Raw genomic sequence first — 20,128 nt, forward strand, 5'->3', positions numbered from 1 at the left:
TTCATGGACGAGAACGAGGGCTCGAGACCAGGGAACTTGCCCAGGCCTAGCGGAGGCGGAACGAAGCCCCGCAGGTTCCCGCCGCCGGCTCTCGGTGGCCCCTGGAGCTCGCAGGGCAGCCTGAGGACAGACACCTGGCAGACCCCACTCACCTGGGCGCTCCGGGCTGCTGGGCGGGGCCCCGCCCGCAGGCCCCGCCCCCGCAGCGCGCCAGGCCCAGGACCACGCCCCCAAGGGTCGGCCCCGCCCCGCCCGCCCCAGGCCCCGCCCCGCCCGCCCCAGGCCCCGCCCCGCCCGCCCCAGGCCCCGCCTCCCGCCGCCAGAGGAAACGGAAGTGGCGGCAGGCCCCGGCGGAAGCAGGAAGCGGCGGAGCGGGACCAGGCGCGGGCGGTGTTTGCTGCGGGGCCATGGCGGAGAAGTTCGACCACCTGGAGGAGCACCTGGAGAAGTTCGTGGAGAACATCCGGCAGCTCGGCATCATCGTCAGTGACTTCCAGCCTAGCAGCCAGGCCGGGCTCAACCAGAAGCTGTGAGTGGCGGCCGAGTCCGCCGGCGTCGACGGCAGCCGGGGATCCTGGGGGTGGGGAGCCGGGGCTTGGGAGCCGGGTGGGGATCCTGGGAGCCGGGTGGGGGGTGGGGAGCCGGGGATCCTGGGAGCCGGGGATCCTGGGGGTGGGGGCCCGGGAGCCTGGCGGTGGTGGGGGCCAGGGAGCCAGGGGGCCGGTGGGGAGCCGGGGTCTGACCTGAGAGCCGCCCCTCTCTGCCGCCCTCCTCTGGACTTGGGCCCGCCCCCCTCCCGCTCCGTTTTGCTGGAACTTTATCTCGAGGGCCCGTTTGGACACGTCGTCAGGGCCACACAGTCATCAAAGTCATCAAAGCCTGCCCTGGCTGCCGTGACTCCTTCCCAGTTTTCTCCCCGGCCCTTCTGGGGAGTCCAGGCCCTGTCCCCAGAGGGGAGGCGGACTTCACGGGGTGCTCCAAACTGCACCCAGGAAGGAGAAGGTTGTGAACCACCTGCTGCCGAGGTCTGGATGTGGTGGAACTGGAAGGGGGAGGGTGGCGAGAAACGGTGCAGACCGCTTAGGAACTTCTTTGGCAGCAGTCCTGTGCTGGTGCTTGGTGCTAGGCCCTGGGGTGGACGGGACACACACACACACACACACACAGAAGGAATGCTGCAGAAGGGCTCTAGCTTTCTAGGGGCTACAGACATCAAACATAAGTGCAGCGCAGCCTTACAAAACCCAGGGCTGGGGGACTAGCCTGGTGATCTCTTAAGCTCCAGAGGGGAGCAGAAATTAAACCAGGTGGGGGATGGCTTTCTCCTCCGGGATCGGAGGGTGGGTTCTTCCTCGGGAGTCTGCTGCGCACAAAACCAGCTGCACGTTGTCTTTGAGAGAAGATTGATGTTTTTCATCAGATTCTCTGAAGGGGTGGTTTTTATCACCCAAAACTGGCAGTCTCTACTTTAGAAGAGAATTGGATATCTAAGGGTATTCTCTAGTTCCAAAGCCTTCCTGGAATTCTGTAGCTAACTGTAAAGCTACTCGCCTTCGTGTGTAAGGAACTCTGGCCTGGAGCTCACCCCGGCCAGCTGGGTGGTGTTCCTGCTGTCATCTGAATTAACCACATGTTCTATTTTTGCCTTTTCCCTCAGGAATTTTATCGTTACTGGCTTACAGGATATTGATAAGTGCAGGCAGCAGCTTCATGACATTACTGTGCCTTTAGAAGTTTTTGAGTAAGTATTCTTAATTTGAGTATAACTCTTGTTTTATTGTGTTATAATGACGCCTTCAACCACTGGTATTTAAGAGCCTGTTTGTGGCAAGCACATCCTAGGTGCTGGGGATAAGCCAGGAAAGAAAATAGACAAAAACACCTGCTCTCAGGGAGCTTATGTTTTAATAGGATTAAAAATTCAAAAGAAATAGAATGAATAAAGAGTTATTAAATGTGCAGAAAACATCATAGGCTCCCCAAGTCCTGCTTAGACAAAACGGGCAGGCATATCACTTTTTTTTTTCTTGAGAGGCAGAAAGTCTTAGGTGGGCTTTATTATGAATTAAAAAATTCTAGGTAGAAACAGCCTGAGAAGTACTTTAGTGTGGTGTCTTCCAAACTACACTGGGAGTGCTCATTTTAGGAGATGGTAAGGATTTGCTCTTTTGTTGGGGGGAAAAGGTTCTTAGGCCAAGGAAATTTGGGAAGGCCATTCACTGTCTGCTGGGGGGAGAGTGGTGTGTGCCTCTCACAGTCGTGGCCCAGAGAATGCTTCCAGGAAATGGAATTTTCTGGCTTGTTTGGTTCAGGTTTTGTCACACTGGTTTCCCAGGTGAAAGAACTGCTAAGTAACCACAGTGGGCTGTTTGGCTACTAAGTGTATAAAATTCTGGACTTGTCCTTCCTCGGCCAGCACTGTTGTCTCATTGCCAAGTGGCGCCTCTCTCTCTCTCTCTATCTGGAGGCGGAGTGGGCTTGGAATGGCAAGAGCAAGAGCATGCTAGTCCTTTTTGCTTTAGAATTGCAATGTAAGTCACCAGATTTCCTGGAACAGTAAAGGGAAAGGTCATCATCTTACCTCCCAGAGGGTCAGAGATTTGAGTCCTAGTTACAGCACAGCTTAGCATCTGCCTGCCCCCAGGACACATAGGCTGCATTCTTTCTAGTCTCGGCTCTGTCCTCACCTGCTGGCGGCGATGTTGCGTGTCCTCAACGTGTTCTGTTGGCCCACCGAGCTCTCCGGGGTCAGGTGGGAGTGAAGGTCTCGTGCATATGGACAGCTCTAGACCCTGGACGGTGGCTGCCTGCCTGAGGAGTGTGTGCAGGTGGAGGCTCTTAGCCTTCCTTGGGTATTCTGAGTAGTGCAGCTCTGGCCTTGAACGTATAGGATGGATGTCAAGACACGCCAGGTGCCTCTGAAGGGCAAGTGAGAGAAAGAGGGTTGAGGAAAGATTGTGGGACAGCAGGCAGTGCAGCCTGGGCCACCAGAACCACAGCTGTAGGCACAGCCAGTGGGCAGAAGGGGTTAGGTTCATCGGGGGGATTAGGACTAGGCTGGCCTCGGAGCCCTGGTAAGCCGCAGATGCAAACTGTCCATCGATGTGCACAACGCAGGAGCCATTTCCAGGTCCTTAGTGGCCTTGGCAGCACATACTTTGGGACACACTGACGATAGCAGAGATAAAACTGTAGTCCTCGTCCTGTCCAGGACTTGAGGTTGATGTACTGGCAGAGTGGCACTTAGCCCTTGGGCCCTAGAAAAAGCCCAGCCCCGATGTTGCTGTTGAGACGGTTATTTGTTTAGGACACTTGAGCCTGTTGGGTGTTTTCTTCAGAAATGGATATATTTTGTTTAGCATTAATCATAATTTTGCTGCTTTCATTCCATCATTTCAAACACATTGCAATAAAATGGAATTTCTGGAACATGTGGTTTATTTATTTATTTTTTTTGTTATTTGTTATAATTATAGACCAATTTTTACACCATTAACAGTAACTTAACAGTATTTTTGATATAAAGTGATGATTTTTTTTTTTTTCTACTGTAGCATAAACTGGACTTTGGTAGTGGTGATTTCTTTTTCTTGGTGATGAATAATTGAATTTAGCCAAAGGATAGGAAAGTCTGTAAGGTACAGAAGCAGGCAGGTGGCCCACTGGTGATAAATGTGGATATTCATCTAGGCAGTATGCATGATGAAGTCTGTGGGGTAATGAAGACATTTTGGGGACAAATATCAAAAATTTCTAAAACAATTTTATAGTTTAGGAATTCATGGAAAGAATCTCTGTGTTAAATTCATGTGACTTGGCTGTAGTTAGGCAAGTAGTATGTCAGGGTCCTGCCCTCCTACAGTGGTGGACCAGAGTGTAAACAGTCTTGGGGGAGGAGGAGGGGCTGTCCTGCTTGCAGCTCCCTGCTCCCTCCAGCAGGCCCCAGGCTCCTCTACAAGGGGTTCCCCCAGGGACCCAGGGGGTACACCTGGAGCAGAGGCTGTGTCTTGCCCGCCTCCCTGGACACATTAGGTCTCTCCCGTCAAGAGCTGCCTGACCTTACAGGTTATTGTGAGGATCAAGGATACTGGCCACGAAACCTTTTGAAAAGCACAGATGCTAACGTAAAATGGTAGGGTTACAAAGCTTGCTTGATTTATACATGGTTATGACTTGATTTTGTGTGTTACTTTATTAAAAGTAATATGAGATCACATGATCTATACTTGCATAAATGAAAGAATCCTGATTCACGTGGTGCCCGGATGCCATTTTATCTAAACAAGGCCGTGTGCAGTTATACAGACCTAACTCTTTTCCTCCAATCAGAAAACTGTGAGACTAGGTATCAACCATGAGTCTGTTAATTGAGATGTTTCATGTTTCCAGATACATAGATCAAGGACGAAACCCCCAGCTCTACACCAAAGAGTGCCTGGAGAGGGCTCTGGCCAAGAATGAGCAAGTCAAAGGCAAGATCGACACCATGAAGGTAGGGATCTTGGAAGCAAAAGATAAATACTTACAAAGCACGTTTGGCTAACAGACCTTGGCGTCTTCTCCGTACTTGGTAAAATGTAAACTAGTTCACACAGTTACGCGGCTGAGGTTTCGGTGTGAGCAGGCGGTAAGCGAAGTGCCTCTCCGGCAGACGCAGGGCAGCGGCGTGGTCGCCTTACTGTGAGGGGGTCCCGGGTAGCTGCCGTGGCTAGCTGTTCACGTTTATAAGGCTTCAGTGTCTCATGTTTGCACTTCAGTGCTTTTTGCTTTCTTTGCTAGGCCATTTCCTGGAGTTACGGTTCCGGGATTTAGAGGGTTCCCTGTGTGTGTCCAGTGCTTGTCTCCTGCACCTGACTCCAGACTCTAACTCCAGACTCCTTTGGACCCTGTCCCGCGTCCTGCAGTTCTCCAGAGAGTTTGCTCTGTGTGTTTCTTTGCTTTGATGAGAGCTAGAAAACACTATGCATCTCGAACATGAAATATGTAGGGGTAGGGGTCTTGGGGTTTTTTTCTTTCTTTTCTTTTTTTTTTTTTTTTTTTAACTTGAATTGACTGAGCTGTGGTTCTGATTGGGGGGGCGGGATGATGGTTTTTTCTTTGGTGCCCGGTGCCATCGCTGTAGTGGCCCCATATGCAGTGGCCTGGTACTGTGTGCCCTCCCACCTTTCCGCCTGCACTCTTATCCACATGGACCCCCAGGGCTCGAGTCTGTCGCCAGGAATCCCCCAGACCCCTCACCTTGTGGGTCCTTCTCATGTGGTCTTCTCCACGTAGAACGCTAGCATGTCTCTGGACACCGACTGTCCTTTGGGCTCAGCCTGTGTCACCCCCTTGGAGAGGCCTTGTAGACCAGCCTTTCCTAAAGCATCTCCGTTGAGAGTGCCTGATGAGGATGCTCCTTCTTCTTCCCTCTGTTCTGTCTCTGAGGCAGCTCCGGCTCCAGGACCTCGGGACACAAGTGTGCTCATCCTGCTGATGCCCCAGGCTCAGAGGACGCACTGGCCAAGTGAGGGGAATGAGCAGAGAGGCTGTGTCCATGACGTGTCTGTCACCTGCTGCCCTGGGGTTGCAGGGCTTCCATCCCCTCCCAAGTGATCCGTCCTGAGGTTCGGGTGCTGTGAGGGTTGCTGGGGTGCCCACAGCTGCTTTTCTGTTTTGTCACTTGGGGACCAGTTGCTGTTGAACTTGGCATCACCCTGGGGAGATACCACCTTAATTGATAGGGGGCCCTGATTATACTGTTGTGTGTGTGAGTAGAAATCCCTCTGACACACAGGCTGCGGGCCCGGTGCAGGGGCTCCTGCTAGCAGTGACCACGGGGACCATCGCCTTCAGTGGGCGTCTGTGTGGTGCTCAGTGGTGGTCTGTGTCACCTGGGGTCTGCACAGGTCTTGTGGCACAGTTCTGTGGTCCATTGGACCACATATTTAAGCTTCTGAAAGATGCAGCTTACTGGTGGTTGTGTCTAGGCTCAGTGTCTCTGGAGGATGTCTTATGTGCTGTGTCTTTGCTCATACCCGTAGTGCTGCTTTTCAGTATGACTTCTGCGAAGACTTTGAGGCACTGGCAGATACTTAGCTGCTCTTGTAAGATCGGCTTCAAACAAATGTTATGCTGATAAGTAGGATCAAGAAGCTGCAGCATTTGGAGTAGACAGGTTTCCAGGTGCTCGGAAAGCTTTGATCAGGCTGTTTGCACACAGTGAGTTTGTTGTGGTTTGAGTTAATAATTGCTTCATTAAATATTATTTGAAGATGCCTGTTACGTGTGTTGTCTGCAAAAATCATTTCCACCTGTGTGGCTGGCACTTAGGAGAGAGGCTTTCTCTGTCTGAAGTGTTTATTTTGTGTTGGACCGAGCACTCCTTCAGATAGTTTATAACATACCTGTGACATGGTTCCAAGTTCGCAAGCAGGTGCTGGCAGCCCGTCTCCCAAGTGTCACCTCCACAGGAGCTGAGTAGGCTGCGTGGGAACCGCCGCTTGCAGGGAGGGAAGCACACTTTATGCTGAGTTTGAGGCTCTGGGGGTGGGGAGTGTTTTTCACTTGGGTGATGGGTCACAAAGATCTTTTGATGTTGTATGTTTTTCTTCTTAGAAATTTAAAAGCCTGTTGATTCAAGAACTTTCTAAAGTATTTCCTGAAGACATGGCTAAGTATCGAAGCATCCGAGGGGAGGACCACGCCCCTTCCTAACTTCATCGTCCTGCTGTCCGAAGACCCTCCTGGTCTCAGGTGTGAGTCGCTGTGACCTTCAGGCAGGCTGTGTCTGACAGCAGCACCGATGTCCTCCAGCCTCCCTGTCCCTGTCCTTGGCCTTGGGGGATGGCGGGGCGGGGCCTGGAGGGCTTGCAGAGCTGTGCCCTGGCTGCCCCTCTGTCCCTGACGTGCATCTGTTCGGTCTTCAAGTTCTTAATTGGCCGGGGAGCGCGCGTCTTTGAGTGTGATGCATCTGATTCTTCTTGGCAGTAGTCTTGGGAATGTTAAGTATGATAGGTAAACTAAATTTTTAAAAATTCTACCTAATGGTTTTATTTTTATGTGCTGTTCTTTTTATTTTATTATGATGTCAAAGAAAGTTTAAGAAAAAAAAAGGAAAAGTTAAAAAAGAAAAATTGGCTTAATCTGAGAAGTATTTTAGGTTGATGTTTTGTGTTTTCAAGTATGGTGCATAAAGAATGTGTTCAATGTAACTGTTTACACGGATTTCAATTAGAAGCATATAATAAAACCTTTACGTCTTTATAGGATTTATTCCATGTAATTATTTTTATAACGTTTTATAGTATACTACAGTGTATCTTGTGAACAGTTAATTATTACTTCCTCAAAGTGTGAATAATATTCATAAAATTTGTTCTGCGGGTATTCAGGCAGGAAGAGCTAAAGCCAAAGGCTGTTCCCCTGTAGTGGCTCTCGGGTCTTGTAGAGGGCGGTGCCCACGTGAACAAGGTGGTGCATGGGCGCTAGGGAAGCACCCCCCGGGGCTGCGTGTCCCACCACAGGGGCTGCACACCATGGGGGCCAGCTGCCTGCTCCTGGCCCAGCGGCCCTGGGAGCCTGTGTTCCTGGTGCCCTCGGGGTGGCGTGGGCTGTGATCCAGGCATGCGCTGGGTCCCAGGCGTAGGGCAGCCGTTGTCAGGGATAACCTGCAGACCACCGCAGACCACCGGCAGCAGGGTGACCTGGACCCAGTTATTAGAAAGCAGGTCTTGGTGCACCTGGCTGGCTCAGGTGGTTAAGCGTCTGACACTTGATTTTGGCTCAGGTCGTGATCTCGGGGTTGTGAGATTGAGCCCTGTGTTGGGCTCTGCACTGTGCATAGTAGAATCTGCTTGAGATTCTCTCTCTCCTTCTGTGCCTCCCCGCCTTCCTCTCTCTCTCTCTCTCTCTCTCTCTCTCTCTCTCTCTCTCTCTTTCTCTCTTTCCCTTGTTCACTCTCTCATAAAAAAGAAATTGGGTCCTGTGGCGTCAGAGGCGTTAGGCTGGGCCCAGGAACCTGCATGGTCAGTGTGCATCCCTGGCCTGGTCTAGATCTAACGATCTTTGCTTCCCAAGGCAGCCTCACTTGCCCAGGGTCAGGGGCCAAGCTCCTCAGGAAGTTGCTACCACATTGTTAGCAGTTTGATTCTGCCGAACTACCCTGGGAAAGTCCCACCCTGGGGGCCAGTCTAGGTGAGCGGTGCTTCGAGTCCCATATAGGTCCTGGAGCCTCCAACCACCCTGACTGGCAGCCATTGCACAAGACTGGGGGGCCCGGCTTACCAAGTGCTTCCCATACCCCGGTCCCTGTGGGTCACTCAGCTGACCCTCTCCATGGCCCCCTGAGCTGTGGATTTCAGAGTCGGGAGCTGGGGTGCAGGGAGGCTGAATGGCAGAGCTGTGAGTTGGGTGTTGGCCGACTGTCCACGCCACTGCTGGTAAGACATCGCTTCACAGTAAATTAGTAGCCAGTTGCCCTAGACCCTCAGTCCGGGTCCCAGAACGTGATGCCATGACTCCCGGGTCTTGGTGGTCTCCCAGCCTCCTGGCACGGGTTTTTTCTGCTCCTCTGCACTGCTGCCTGGTGGGTCCAGAGGCTCTGAGGCTTGCAAGATATAGCCGGCAGCAGGGTGCTGTTCTGCATAGCTGGGCCTAGGAATCATCCATGGCCTTGGGCCGTTTCATACGTGTGTCTGACCCTTGGGATGAACAGGTCGCTGTGAGTTGGGATGCTTGTCCGGGAGCCGGGGGTAGTAAGTACACAGCCCCGGGGTTGGGCAGGTCACCGTGGATGGTTCACCAGTCTCCTTGGGAGCAGCTTTCCTGTTGGGGTGTATGGGTGGACGATGTCAGAACCCTTCACTCTCTTACGTGTATGTGACACCACAGGCACCCGAGTGGATCCCCAGGAGGTATAGGTATTGCAGCTTGGGATGCTGTGATATGGAGCATCAGAGGGCCTGCAGGCAGCCGTGCTGCAAACTCGATGGAGGTGTGACCTTGATCTGACTCCCACGTCTCCTGGACTTCTCCACCTGGAGGTCCAGGACCCCACATCAGACTCAGGATGCGTCCACCCCAGCTCACTCTCCCCTCGCTTGGCCTTGGCTGCTCTCAAGGGCCTCAGGTCAGTTAAAACGATAATCCGTGGATGACTCCCGGTACAGTACCTACCATACCGTGATTGCCTTTTTTCTGTGTCTTGCCTACCCATGGACCCCGCCCCCCCCCCCCACCGAATGCTAGTTCCTTCTTCGATTTTAAGCTCTTCTCCCCACCCACTTCCCAGACGGATCAACCCACCAACCCGGAAGCCCAGTAGTTTGTGGTGATGCGTACTTGTATCTTCCACCACGAGGCTGGACCAGGGCTTTAAACCACTGTTCTGGGCAGTGGTGCTGCCTCTCTAGTTGAGAAAACCAAACCAAACTGAAGCCCACTTTTATGCAGAAGTAGAGTGTCCATCTTTTTGGATGCTCAGGTGCATCGTGGACACGTGGCAGGTTGGGCTCCAGACCACTTCAGGGAAGCAAGTACTGCAAGAAAGCCAGTCAAGTAAGTTCCTTGCCTTCCTGGTGTATAAAAGTTATGTTTACACTATACTGCAGCTTATTAAGTGTGCAGTAGCATTCCACCTAAAAAAATGACATTCAGACCATGAAAAGATCCCTTATTGCTCAAAAATGCCGACCATCATTTGAGCTTCCAGCAACTCACACTCACCGATCCTAGATTGCTGTAACAAACAGAATAATAAACAAGTTTGAAGTACTGTGAAGATGACCAAAACGGGACGCAGAGACAAAGTGAACAAATGCTTTTGGGGAAATGGTGCGGAGAGACTTGCTGGACATGGGGTTGCCACGAACACCCCCTTTGCAAGAAGCAGGATAAAGTGAAGCACAGCAAAAGGAGGTAAGCCTGTGAAACAGACGCATCCCAAGACCTAATATCTGTATTAACGTCTGAGGATTTTCATCTGTTTCTCCGTGGAGACCCAAGGGGGGCTGAGGGATCTCCAGGGACAGGACAAGGCCGTGAGGAGGGGTTCTGGGAGTGGGAAGGGCTGCCTAAGTGCACACACCTGCTCCAGAACATCTGCTGCTCCCGGGCGCTCTCTCTGGCTGCCCTGACTGACTGGTGTAAACCACTGGAAATTCAGCTTATGGTTCCAGAGACCAGAAGGTGCCGGCAGGGCCACCCGCTCTTGGGAGGGTCCTTTCTGAGTCATCCGGTTTCTGCTGGCTAACTCCCAACTATTCCCTGAGGCTGCAAACCCCTGTCCCCAGGCTCTGTCACGTGTCTCTCCACTGTGTCTCTCACAATGATGTTTGTTGCCAGACTTAGGGGCCCCTCCCTGCACCTCTACCCCCTTGACCATCCAGGATGTTCTCATCTTGTGAATGTTGATTGCATCCACAGACTGTTTGGAAAGAAGATGACATTCACAGGGTCTGCATGGACACACCTTTCTGGGAGCTCCCAGTCCCCCCACACTGTGTCCAGGCTTTGCTGCTGGGGGCTGCTGTATCTGTACCCCCAGATCTGTGCAAAGCCCGGCTGCTGCTGCCCACCTGACTGTCTGAGCCCCTCTTCCCGGGGATGCTGGCCATGAGTTGAGAGTTTAAGATCGAGGGCTGGTAAAGTCCGTGAAGTGTGTCCAGGTAGAGACAGAACGCTTGTCCTCTTCCTTCTCTCCTTCTCCCATTAAGATCCTTTTCTACTTTGGAAAAAAAAAAAAAGAAAAAGACATGGTGCTGAAAAAAAAAAAAAAAAGGCAGGTCATTGAGAACTGGCAGTGCCCTGGGCGGCTGGACCCCAGCTGCGGCCTTGAGGAGTGTGGGGAGGGAGGCTCGCGGAGGACCCTCTGGGCCCCTAAGGCGGTGCTGCAGAGGCTCATGTTGGAGTTTCATGAGAGCAAGGGTGGTGAGAAGTGACCAAAGCTGTGCTTCCTCATTTGCATGCTGAGCTTCCCTAAGTTTGTCCGGAGCTGTGAGGACAGTTTCTGGTGGCTTGTGACACATAAGGTCTCTCTGATCCTTTCTTCATAGGAATATGGTCTCCAAAAGCAAACATTTAAAGTGGGTTTTTTCTTTTTTTTTTTTTTGCTAAGTGTACTGCGAACACAAATGGGACACACATGTGCATTTAATTGTAGCACACGTTAGAAGTATGGGCAGAGGACACTTCTTCTTCGAGGGCCCTGTGTAGCACCGAGTCCTTGCTTCCTCACCACTTGGCCTGCACGCCGGCCTTCTGTGCGTGCACATGCAGATTGCATCCTGTCTCCGTGGAGCTGGGAGGGAGAGCCACCTGTGTTGGGAACCATGTGGGTCCCAAGCAGACAAAACAGGGAACAGCTCCGTCCTGAAGCCGATTTCTAATCTGGGCACCCTGGAGCAGACAAGGCTCTATCACAGAATCAACATACTCTCAGCCTCCAAACCACAGAGCAAGAATCTGTGGCAGGCAGAGGAGGAAGGCGGCCAGCCCTTTCCTCCCCATCTTCCCACGGGGTGGGTTTGTTTTCACCATGTGTCCTTGAGAACCGAATTTGGACTTAAAAAATGATTCCTCCAAAAGAAATGAGATCCTTATGGTTCGGGGTCCTGGAGCTGAACCATTTGGAGGCATTCTCTGGACCCCCTGCCCCATCCCATCGGGAGCCTCCTGGTGGGGGCCTTGGTCTGTAGGTGACCCAGCCCATCCCACAGTGGGCCTCCCCATAGTGCCAGGCTTTTGAGGCAGAGGGCTTGGTGCCCAAACTCACTGTGGAGGGGCTCTGGCTGCCCCCAACTTTGGGAGCTTTACTGCAAGTGGTCGCTGACTCCACGGAGGAAACGTGCTGCGGTTTCACCCCAAGCCTGCAGGGCGGTGATGGTAGCCAGTGTTGATCATCCTCAAATCAAGTTCCTGAGGCTTCTTGTTCCCACTCGGAGGGATAGTGAACCCAGGACCGAAGGCAGTCACCCGGGAAGTCTCAGGCTGGGTTTGGGCCTGGGTGGGGAGTCTGTGCCGAGAGGACCCAGGGGAGGGGACCAGAGCCCTGCAAGGGACGGGGTGGGCAGGGGGTAGACATGGCCACAGCGAGACTCGGAAATGTTCCCACTGCTCACACGGAGGAGTGCAGGGCCAGGGCGGTGGGGACATTGGTGGTGGCCTGTGCAGGGCGTTTGCAGGGGCTCTGATTGCCTGGCACATCCAGAGTCCCCCAGGCCTGCAGGTTTATGGTGTGGGGGGAATGCCCTAGGACAATGGTTCAGAAGGGGCCGGAACAGGGTTGCAGGTGTCAGTCAGTAGTCAGCAGTCCTGTCTGGAAGACCGCATCTGTCCTGGCTGCGGAAGAGCCAGGCAGACAGTGGGGACCTCAAGGAACCCCCTTTGGTGCTCCAGGCCCAGATCTGTAACTTGAGGTGGGGGCCTCTAAGTATTAGAGGGAGATAGGGTAATAATGAGATTCCTGTCAATACAACAGACTGATGTAGATGTGTGTGCCCGGCACGTGTTTCTATGCTGCAGGACGTGTTGTGAGTGCTGTGTACACACACGTATGCATACACAGACAATGCATGTGCACTGAGCTGTGACCCCCTCCTAATTCACACGGCCTCACCACTGCTGTGACTGTGAGGGGGTATCTACAATGAGTGAGGTCGATGGCACCGGAGGAGGAAGAGGAAGAGGAGGCGGGAGGGCCAGGTCTCTGCACATGCACTCCCTGAGGAAAGGCCACATGGGGGCACGGTGGGGGGCCGGGGGCGGGACGGTGGCTGTTTACACCTGGACCAGGGCTCTCACCCATCCCGACCTGGCCAGCACCCTGATCGCCCACTTCTAGCCTCCAGAACGCTGAGGAGGGACACCGGTAGTTGAAGCCGCTGGCTCTGGTGCTGTGTTAACGGTGGCCACTCTGGGACACACCTGTTTACTCTGCATGCTTGGGACGTGCTAGCTGGTCAGTCGGTCAGCCAGTAATGGTCCGTCAATAAAGAGTCACGTACTTTTATTATTTCTTTGTTAATTTTATGCAGTGAGATTGCTAGGCTCGGTTCCCAGAGCAACCATCTGATTATTTTGCCCGTTATGCCCAGCTAGTGGCGCTTAGCACTGGCCTGAGGAGGAGGGGGAGGGAGCGGAAGGAGGGGGAGGCAGGGGAGGGGAGGAGGAGGAGGGGGCGGCAGGGAGGGAAGGAGGGGTAAGACAGGAAGGAGGGGGGAGGGAGGAAGAGCAGGAGGGGGGGAGGGGGGTCCACAGCACCTCCTCGAGGGCACCAGCGCGCTAAGAGAAGCCAAGCTCAGGTCCTTGTTATGTTCTTGGCCCTTTTGCAGCCTAGACAGGCGATCCCAGACAGAACGGGGACAGACTGCTGCTGCCCGAGGTGGGGCCCAGGCTGATGGGGTCAGAAGAGCCGTCTTGTTGGGTGTTTTTAGGGGGGAGCCATGAGGATAATGAGGGTGGGTGCCAGTCTCACTATGCAGCTGAGCACACACACGGGCTGAGCAGACAGGGGATGTGCTGATGGAATATTTATTCCTGGCTTTATTTATAGTATCGTCTGGTGCAGAATCGGAAATCAGCTAAGCGGCAGCTCGGTGGGCCCGTCCCATACGTGCCCTGGGCTGCAGGCTTGTGAACACGGCCCTTTGTGCTTTCTCCCCTGTCCTGCCCCGTGTTCTGCTCCGGATTTGATCAGCTGTCCTCTGGTTCCTGCCATCAGATCCTCCAGTTCTGTGACCCCGTGACGTTCTGCAGGGCCTTTGAATGCATGGTCGATGGAGGGACACGTGTGCGAGACAAGAGGGATTGTGAGAGTCCCTCTCTGGAGAGCTTTTCCGCTCCTTCATTCCAGTTCCACCTGGGCCAGGATTTCTCACGAGGATCCAGAAGCGTTTACTTTTCCCACCATCTTTGGTTTTTCAAAGGCTTTTAGGGGGAGCAATAATAACATCTATGATACTTTAAAATTCAAAGATAATTTTATGAAACTTATCTTATTTGATAACTTAAATATACATTGAAAATGATTATGCACATCTGTGCACGTCTATTTCATTACATTCGTTTTATTATAGTTTTATTCGATTACAAACATTATCATTAGCCTTTATCAAGTGTTTCATGTGGGTCGGCAGCAAAATAGGGACGGTTCAACTAACAGTAAGTGAAAAAAAGATAGGAGGTTCGATTTTCTCCCGTGACAGCAATTCAGAGTTGTCTGCCCAGAACAGCTGTGGCTGCTCCCAAGCATGAACCAGGCTCCACGCGGATTGGCTTCTCTGCGGCTGTGGCAAGTGGTTTTACCTTCACGTCACAACATGCCTGCTGTCCCTGCAGATAGAACGCCTGCATTCCAGGCAGGGAGAACGCAGAAGAGGACGGGCAAAGTGTGATCGGCAGCAAGCTTCTGTGGATGCTTTGCCATTTTGTTCTGGACGGACTGTCTCCCTCAGGGTCTTCTACCCACATGTCCCTGGCCAGGGTGGCGTCTCGTGGCCACCCCTAATTCCAGGGGAGGCGAGATGAGCTAGATCTTAGCTTTTACAGCCTGTGGTGCAGAGGCAGGCAGAGGGGCAGGGACTGGGAGTGGAGCCATCAGGCGCCCCACAGGGCCAGTCGGCACATTCAGGACAGAGACTTGGATTTCCCGTCCCCAGCGCTGACTCCCCCAACTTACTTGTAGGAGTAACTTGAAGCCAAACTTTGAATCTTGTGTAAGTAAATTGAGATCCCAGATGCAGGGCCGCGAGTTTGTCAAGTTAGTTTACACGGCCAGTACGTGGGGTTTTTTGATCAGGAGCTGAAGGTCTGAGGCTGCTGGCCTCGCCCCACATGGACAGGCCCGTGGTCAGGACGGTGGTCAGGACGCAGGGCCCGCCCCGGGCTCATCCTGTGGGGCTGGGACAGGAGAGGGACCTGCAGGCCTCAGGGCAGCGGTGGGGCCTGTGGCCCATCTCTCAGGGTGTCTCCCAGGTCCTTGCCGCACCTCTGCTCCAGGCCTCGCCGTTGTCCCAACCGTGTGGTCCCAGGTCTATAGCTCCAGCTGCTGCTGCAGCCCAGGTGCACCTTTTGGGGGAGTGGGGGATGCAGGGCAGGTGCCCGCTCTGGGCCCCCACGGCCATCAGAGGACTCCTGGGTGGGAGCCATGAGAGCCTCCCAGGCTCGGTGGTTCTAAGTGCTTCCTGCAGGGGTGTGGGAGTGGGAGCCCCGGGTCTGGGGAGCCAGGGGACGGCCCTGGAGCCGCTGCTCCCCTCCATCCTTTCCTCCTACTACCCTTGCTTTCCCTTCTGCAGGCTGGGCACTTCCAGGGCCTGCCCTCCCCCCACCTCCCCTCCTCCCCACTCCCTCCTCCTCTCCTCCTCTTTTCCTCTCTCCTCTTCCCCTCCCTCCCACCCTTCCCTCCCAGGACTAGGCCCTGAGCTCCAGCCAGACCCTCAGCTGCCCTGACCTGAGTGTGAGGTGCGCTCAGGAGAAAGGGGGATGCGCCCACTTTCCTGCACCCTCCGTGTGCTGCCCCAGGCCACACCGCGGGCCCCTGGTGTTAACTGGGCCACTGTATTAGGGGACGAGGCTCATATTTTAAGGCAGCCTCTGGGCGCAGAGTGGAGCGTCCGCATCCCAAAGGGATGGTCACACGGTTGTCCACGGATTTAATCAAAAGAAGCAGCTGGGGCCCCGGGTGAGGTCGAGTTAAGAAATTAAGGCACAGAGCAAAAGAGAAGAGGAGCCTTTGGTGTCAACTGCTGTCTGACCCCTGGAAGTTAGGATGTGAGTGCACCCCGCAGGCCCGGCTTAGCCGTGTATGATGCCCTGCCGTGAGACCAGTGGTGTCGAAGGAGCAAGTGGAGGCCGTTGTCGTTACTATTACTAATCGCCCTGTTCTCCCTGACTGCAGTGTGTGCCCAGGGTCCCGCTCGGCTCGGAGTCCCGCGGCCTTCCCACATACATGAGGCGGCTTAAACAGTATCGATTTGGACCGGTTTTACTTATTGCATCTCTTGTTAAGCTTCAATAGTCTTGTTTGTACAAACATTATCTTATACGGCGAGCAAACACAGCACACTTAGTGCTGTTATTTCATATGCTTGCTTTCCAGGCTGGAAAATGCATTTCAGCCCCCCCGGCCCCTCCTTGTTAAAGACATACACCTTCTTCTAGCACACCAGAAATTCCCTACGCATATATTGAAGTTTGTGCTTGTAAAAATACAAACAGGATCCCATTCTACACACCATTTAGCATTTCCTTTTTTCTTAGTTACGGCATCTCTGGAGATCCCCCCCTTAGCAGCAGGGGTAGGGATCCCCCAGGTTAGCCAGCAGCGCCCCATCCACAGAATGTGCCGTCCAGTGCCCACTCTCCATCTGGTGGCCGCTCTCCGTTTGGGTCCTCCTCTCTTTACTCTAGCGACGATGCCACAGGATGCTCCTTGGTTCAGTATCAGCAGCTCTGAGGTTGTCCTTGAGGTTCATTTCTTGAAGGGGATTTACATGTATATACACTTGGATAATTATTGCCAGATTACTGTCCAAAGAGGGGCCCCGAGTCGCTTTCCCAGAATCGTGCTCGGAAGCCTCCAAGCCTGGCTGACCTCCACTGCCGAGCACCGGCTCTCCGGCCCCTCTGTTGAAGCAGGTGAACCACTTCCCCTGCAGGTTTCTGGGTGCCCTTCTGATACTCAGGTATGTGTGCTGAGACCATATGCATGCTTACTCTCTTAATTCTCCCAAATAGTCGTGAACATTTCCTCAAACTTGGGCTTGCTCTGTGGGTCCTGAGAGCACTGGAAGCACCTGGGGGAGGTGCAGCCCTCGGGCCACGGCTGCAGCCAGACACAGGAGCCCTGGTTCCTGCCACCACCCTCCTGCGTGCAACCCCCTGTGCAAGAGTCGTGCCAGGAAGGAGGGATGGGGAGGCCCACCAAGCTGGCTCCAGAGCCTGTGGTTGGAGTAAGGTGAAGGATGGCTCTGCGTGTGCCTGGCTGGCTCATGCCAAGGTCAGGTGGAGGTGACTGTCATTTTCTCCATTTCTGCTTTCAAATAGTTTCAATGTTGGTGAAAGGTCAGAGATAAAGTTTGCATCCCCATTCAAGACCATGACCCAGTGTTTCACAAAATAATACCTAGTGTGGCCAAATGTGTGAACCTTGACCTACCCCATCCTGTCCGTGTCCTTCTCTTCCTGGAAGTGATGGTGAGCCTCTAAACTGGGTCCACAGCCACTGAGTGCTGCTCCTGCTGTTGGAAGGTAACCCTGTGTGCCCGTGCTGCTTTGGGATCGAAGGAGCAGTGTGGATTTAAGCTACCAATGTTTAAAAATGGCCAAATTGCACAGCTCTTACCATTTCTCTGTCCTTACCCATGACCACCGCCCACATCATCCAGCCTTCATCTAGCCAGCTGGCCTCGGAAGACCCATGGCCAGGAGCCCTGCACGGGTGTGACGTGAAGGAGGCCCCGTGGGTGCAGAGTGCTGCTCTGCTCCAAGACTTGCTGCTCTTGGACCGCCCTGAGTGGGGGACACTGCCATAGCCCCTCACCGGTGGCAGCAGGTCCAGGAAGGCTGAATCTCTGGCCGAGACCCCAGGGTTGTCTTCTGTAGAGGCTGCTGTGACTTTTGGTATCTAGTACGTGCTGGTCAGGCTGTGGTTGTGAAGCCGGAGCCATGGGGTAGCCTAGAAACACATCTGTGCCCACAGCCTTGCCGAAACAGAGTGGCCTACTGGGACCAAGGAGCCAGGAAAACCCCCTGATTCTTTTAGTGGGAACAAGGCAGCACTGACCTGTAGCACCCGCCTGGAAAGGGAAGACTGTCCTATGATGACACCTCTGATTGGACAGCCGCCTGACCCCGAAGATGTCCTCTGAGGTGGGCAGGCCCACTGCACATGGCTCCGACCCCAGGCTGGGGGGCCAAGCGGATGGAGAGCACCGGACCCCTCCTTCAGGCTGAAGAGGCTGACATCCAGGTGGACTTTGCAAGAAGAGCTCTGAGGGGATGCAGAAAGGCTGTCTCTCAAAATTGTGTAAAGAGGTATTTTTTCAACTCCATCCAGAGGTGAGCGATTGCGGCAGCAAGAAAGGAAGGTAAGGGAGCCCGATGCATGGGGAGGGAGGGAGGGGAGGAGGCTGCCTCCAGCCCCAGGCGAGGGTCTCATCAGAGGCAGGACCCTGCACTTTCATTCCCAGGCTTCTGTGGGGCCAGAAACAGACGTGCTTCCACCGGACCAGGCACGAGCAAGCATCTCAGCTCCGCGTCTTTCCCGCTGGCTGTAGTCACGACCAGATCTCTACAAAAACTTTGACGTTCCCTTCTTAGCCACTTCAACCTCATTTGTCTTATCCAAAGCTTCCATCAATCCCTTAAAGGTTTGTTTGGTTTCTATTGTAGAGCAAAGGTTAGATTTTTCTTCCTTCTTGGGTTCCAGTATTAGTGACCCCAGTGTGGATCGCTCCTCCACCTTTATCCCCACCCCAGCACCGGCTCATTGTCCCCTGGCTTCTGTCTTCCCAGCTGAGGTTAATACGTTAGAGATGGTCACCACCCCCGGATCCTGCAAACCACGATTCCTTCTAAACTCTGTGAGTCTGATGGGCCGGGAATCCGTTCTCAAAGCTTTACAGATGTGAAGTCCAAGAGTTGCTGGTACCTAGAGCTGGACGAGACCTGGGCCTTCAGGGCACAGCGGGAATGCTCGCTGAGATCCTTCTGCAGAGTAGCATTGATGGCCATGTGGCCTTTCTGTGAATCAAGGGGAAGAACTCAGGTCCTCCTCGCCACCCCCTCCTTCTGCCTCTGGACACTGGGTTGTCAGAACCTTCTCTTATAGTGAACAAAGTGTGTTTGCGTGTAGCTGTCCTCTGTTGGTTTTATTTTTGCTCTCTGAGGAACAAGTTAGCCACATGTCTATAGATGGTCCTATTATGATATATTTTGGGGTCTTCTCATTAAGTTTTCATCTGAATGAACTTGTATCTGTCTATCATCTATCATCCATCTTTCTATTATCTATCTATCTATCTATCTATCTATCTATCTATCTATCTATCTATCAATCATCTCCATCTCCATCTCCATGTCTGGCAGATATACCCTAAGATGACCCACAGTGAGTCACCCTTTTGTATAATCCCTTCCCCCTTGGGTGCAGGTGGAACCTCTGAGTCCTAATGAGTGGAATATAACCAAGGAGAAGGCATGTCCTTCCCAAGACCACGTTGTGTTATCCAAGACTCCATTGTAGCAGACTGGGGTGAAAGACATTCTCCCTTCCACTGGCCTTGAAGATGCAAACAGCCATGTTGTGACCCACCTATACAGCTGAGGTGGCCTCCAGGGACAGCCTGGAGGAAGTCAGGCCCTCAATCATAGTGCTCAAGAAGATGGACTCTGGAGTCAGAGCTCTTAGCCGGTGTGGCATAAACGCAACACGAGGTAGGAGACCTGAGTGATGGCTGCTGTTCACGTCACTCATCAGAGCGTCAGACACTGGGCTGTACAAGCTGTAGCAGCAGACCTTCCCTGAGCTTAGAAGGCAGGCAAGGAGCTGTGAATTTCTTCCCTTCCTGGGTGGGACGGGGGCCCCTCTGCACGCGAGGACTCTGTGCATCACAGCAGCTGTGTCTTGAGGAAGAAGAGGACTGGAGAAGGCTCTGAAAAACCTCCTGCCCTGACTCTGCTCTGCTCTCTGGTGCAGGAGCCAGGCCCCTGCCCACAGCATTGCTCCAGACCCCTTGTGGGTAGAGCGAGCTGTTGCTGCTATGCTGGTTGAATGTCCCAAGTCCCAGAACCAGGGAATGCTATCTTTGATGGCAAACGAGACTGCAGAGGAGATTAAGTTAAGCATCTTGAGATGTGACAATCTGGATGATCCAAATGGGCTCAAAATAACAAGTCCACGTGGGGGAAATCAGGCAGGAGATCAGAGGGGGAGGCTGGGAAGTGACAATGGAAGTAAGAGGTTGGGGTGCTAGGAGGGAGGGGGCCGAGAACCCTGGAAAACAGGGTGGAGAGGGCAGCCTAGAAGCAGAAAAGGGGAGCAAAGGCATTCTTCCTTGGTGCCTCCCAAGGACCCCCCGCCACTCCTTGACTTTAGCCCAGGGAGACTGTTTGCAAAATTCTGGCGTCCAGCGGTGTAAGAAAATAGATC

General features: G+C 53.4%; 1 protein-coding gene and 1 long non-coding RNA gene across 3 annotated transcripts; both read left to right on the forward strand.

The window, feature by feature from the left end:
• The first annotated feature begins 336 nt into the window (after positions 1-336).
• On the forward strand, positions 337-7,250 carry MED10 (mediator complex subunit 10). Its single transcript, XM_038583344.1, has 4 exons — positions 337-529; positions 1,658-1,741; positions 4,390-4,492; positions 6,598-7,250. Exons 1-4 carry the CDS (start codon positions 408-410, stop codon positions 6,694-6,696), a joined length of 408 nt encoding a protein of 135 aa, XP_038439272.1. The 5' UTR covers positions 337-407; the 3' UTR covers positions 6,697-7,250.
• Positions 7,251-7,842: 592 nt separating this feature from the next.
• Positions 7,843-12,988, forward strand: LOC111093907. Of its 2 annotated transcripts, XR_005383685.1 has the most exons (3): positions 7,843-9,109; positions 9,464-9,537; positions 9,715-12,988. It is a non-coding gene; the product is annotated as an uncharacterized LOC111093907 (long non-coding RNA). The 2 variants fall into 2 exon arrangements; XR_005383684.1 differs by having other exon boundaries at positions 9,464-12,988.
• Positions 12,989-20,128: the final 7,140 nt, after the last annotated feature.

Source organism: Canis lupus, chromosome 34 (assembly GCF_011100685.1).
Source record: "Canis lupus familiaris isolate Mischka breed German Shepherd chromosome 34, alternate assembly UU_Cfam_GSD_1.0, whole genome shotgun sequence".
NCBI classification, from domain to species: Eukaryota; Metazoa; Chordata; class Mammalia; order Carnivora; family Canidae; genus Canis; species Canis lupus.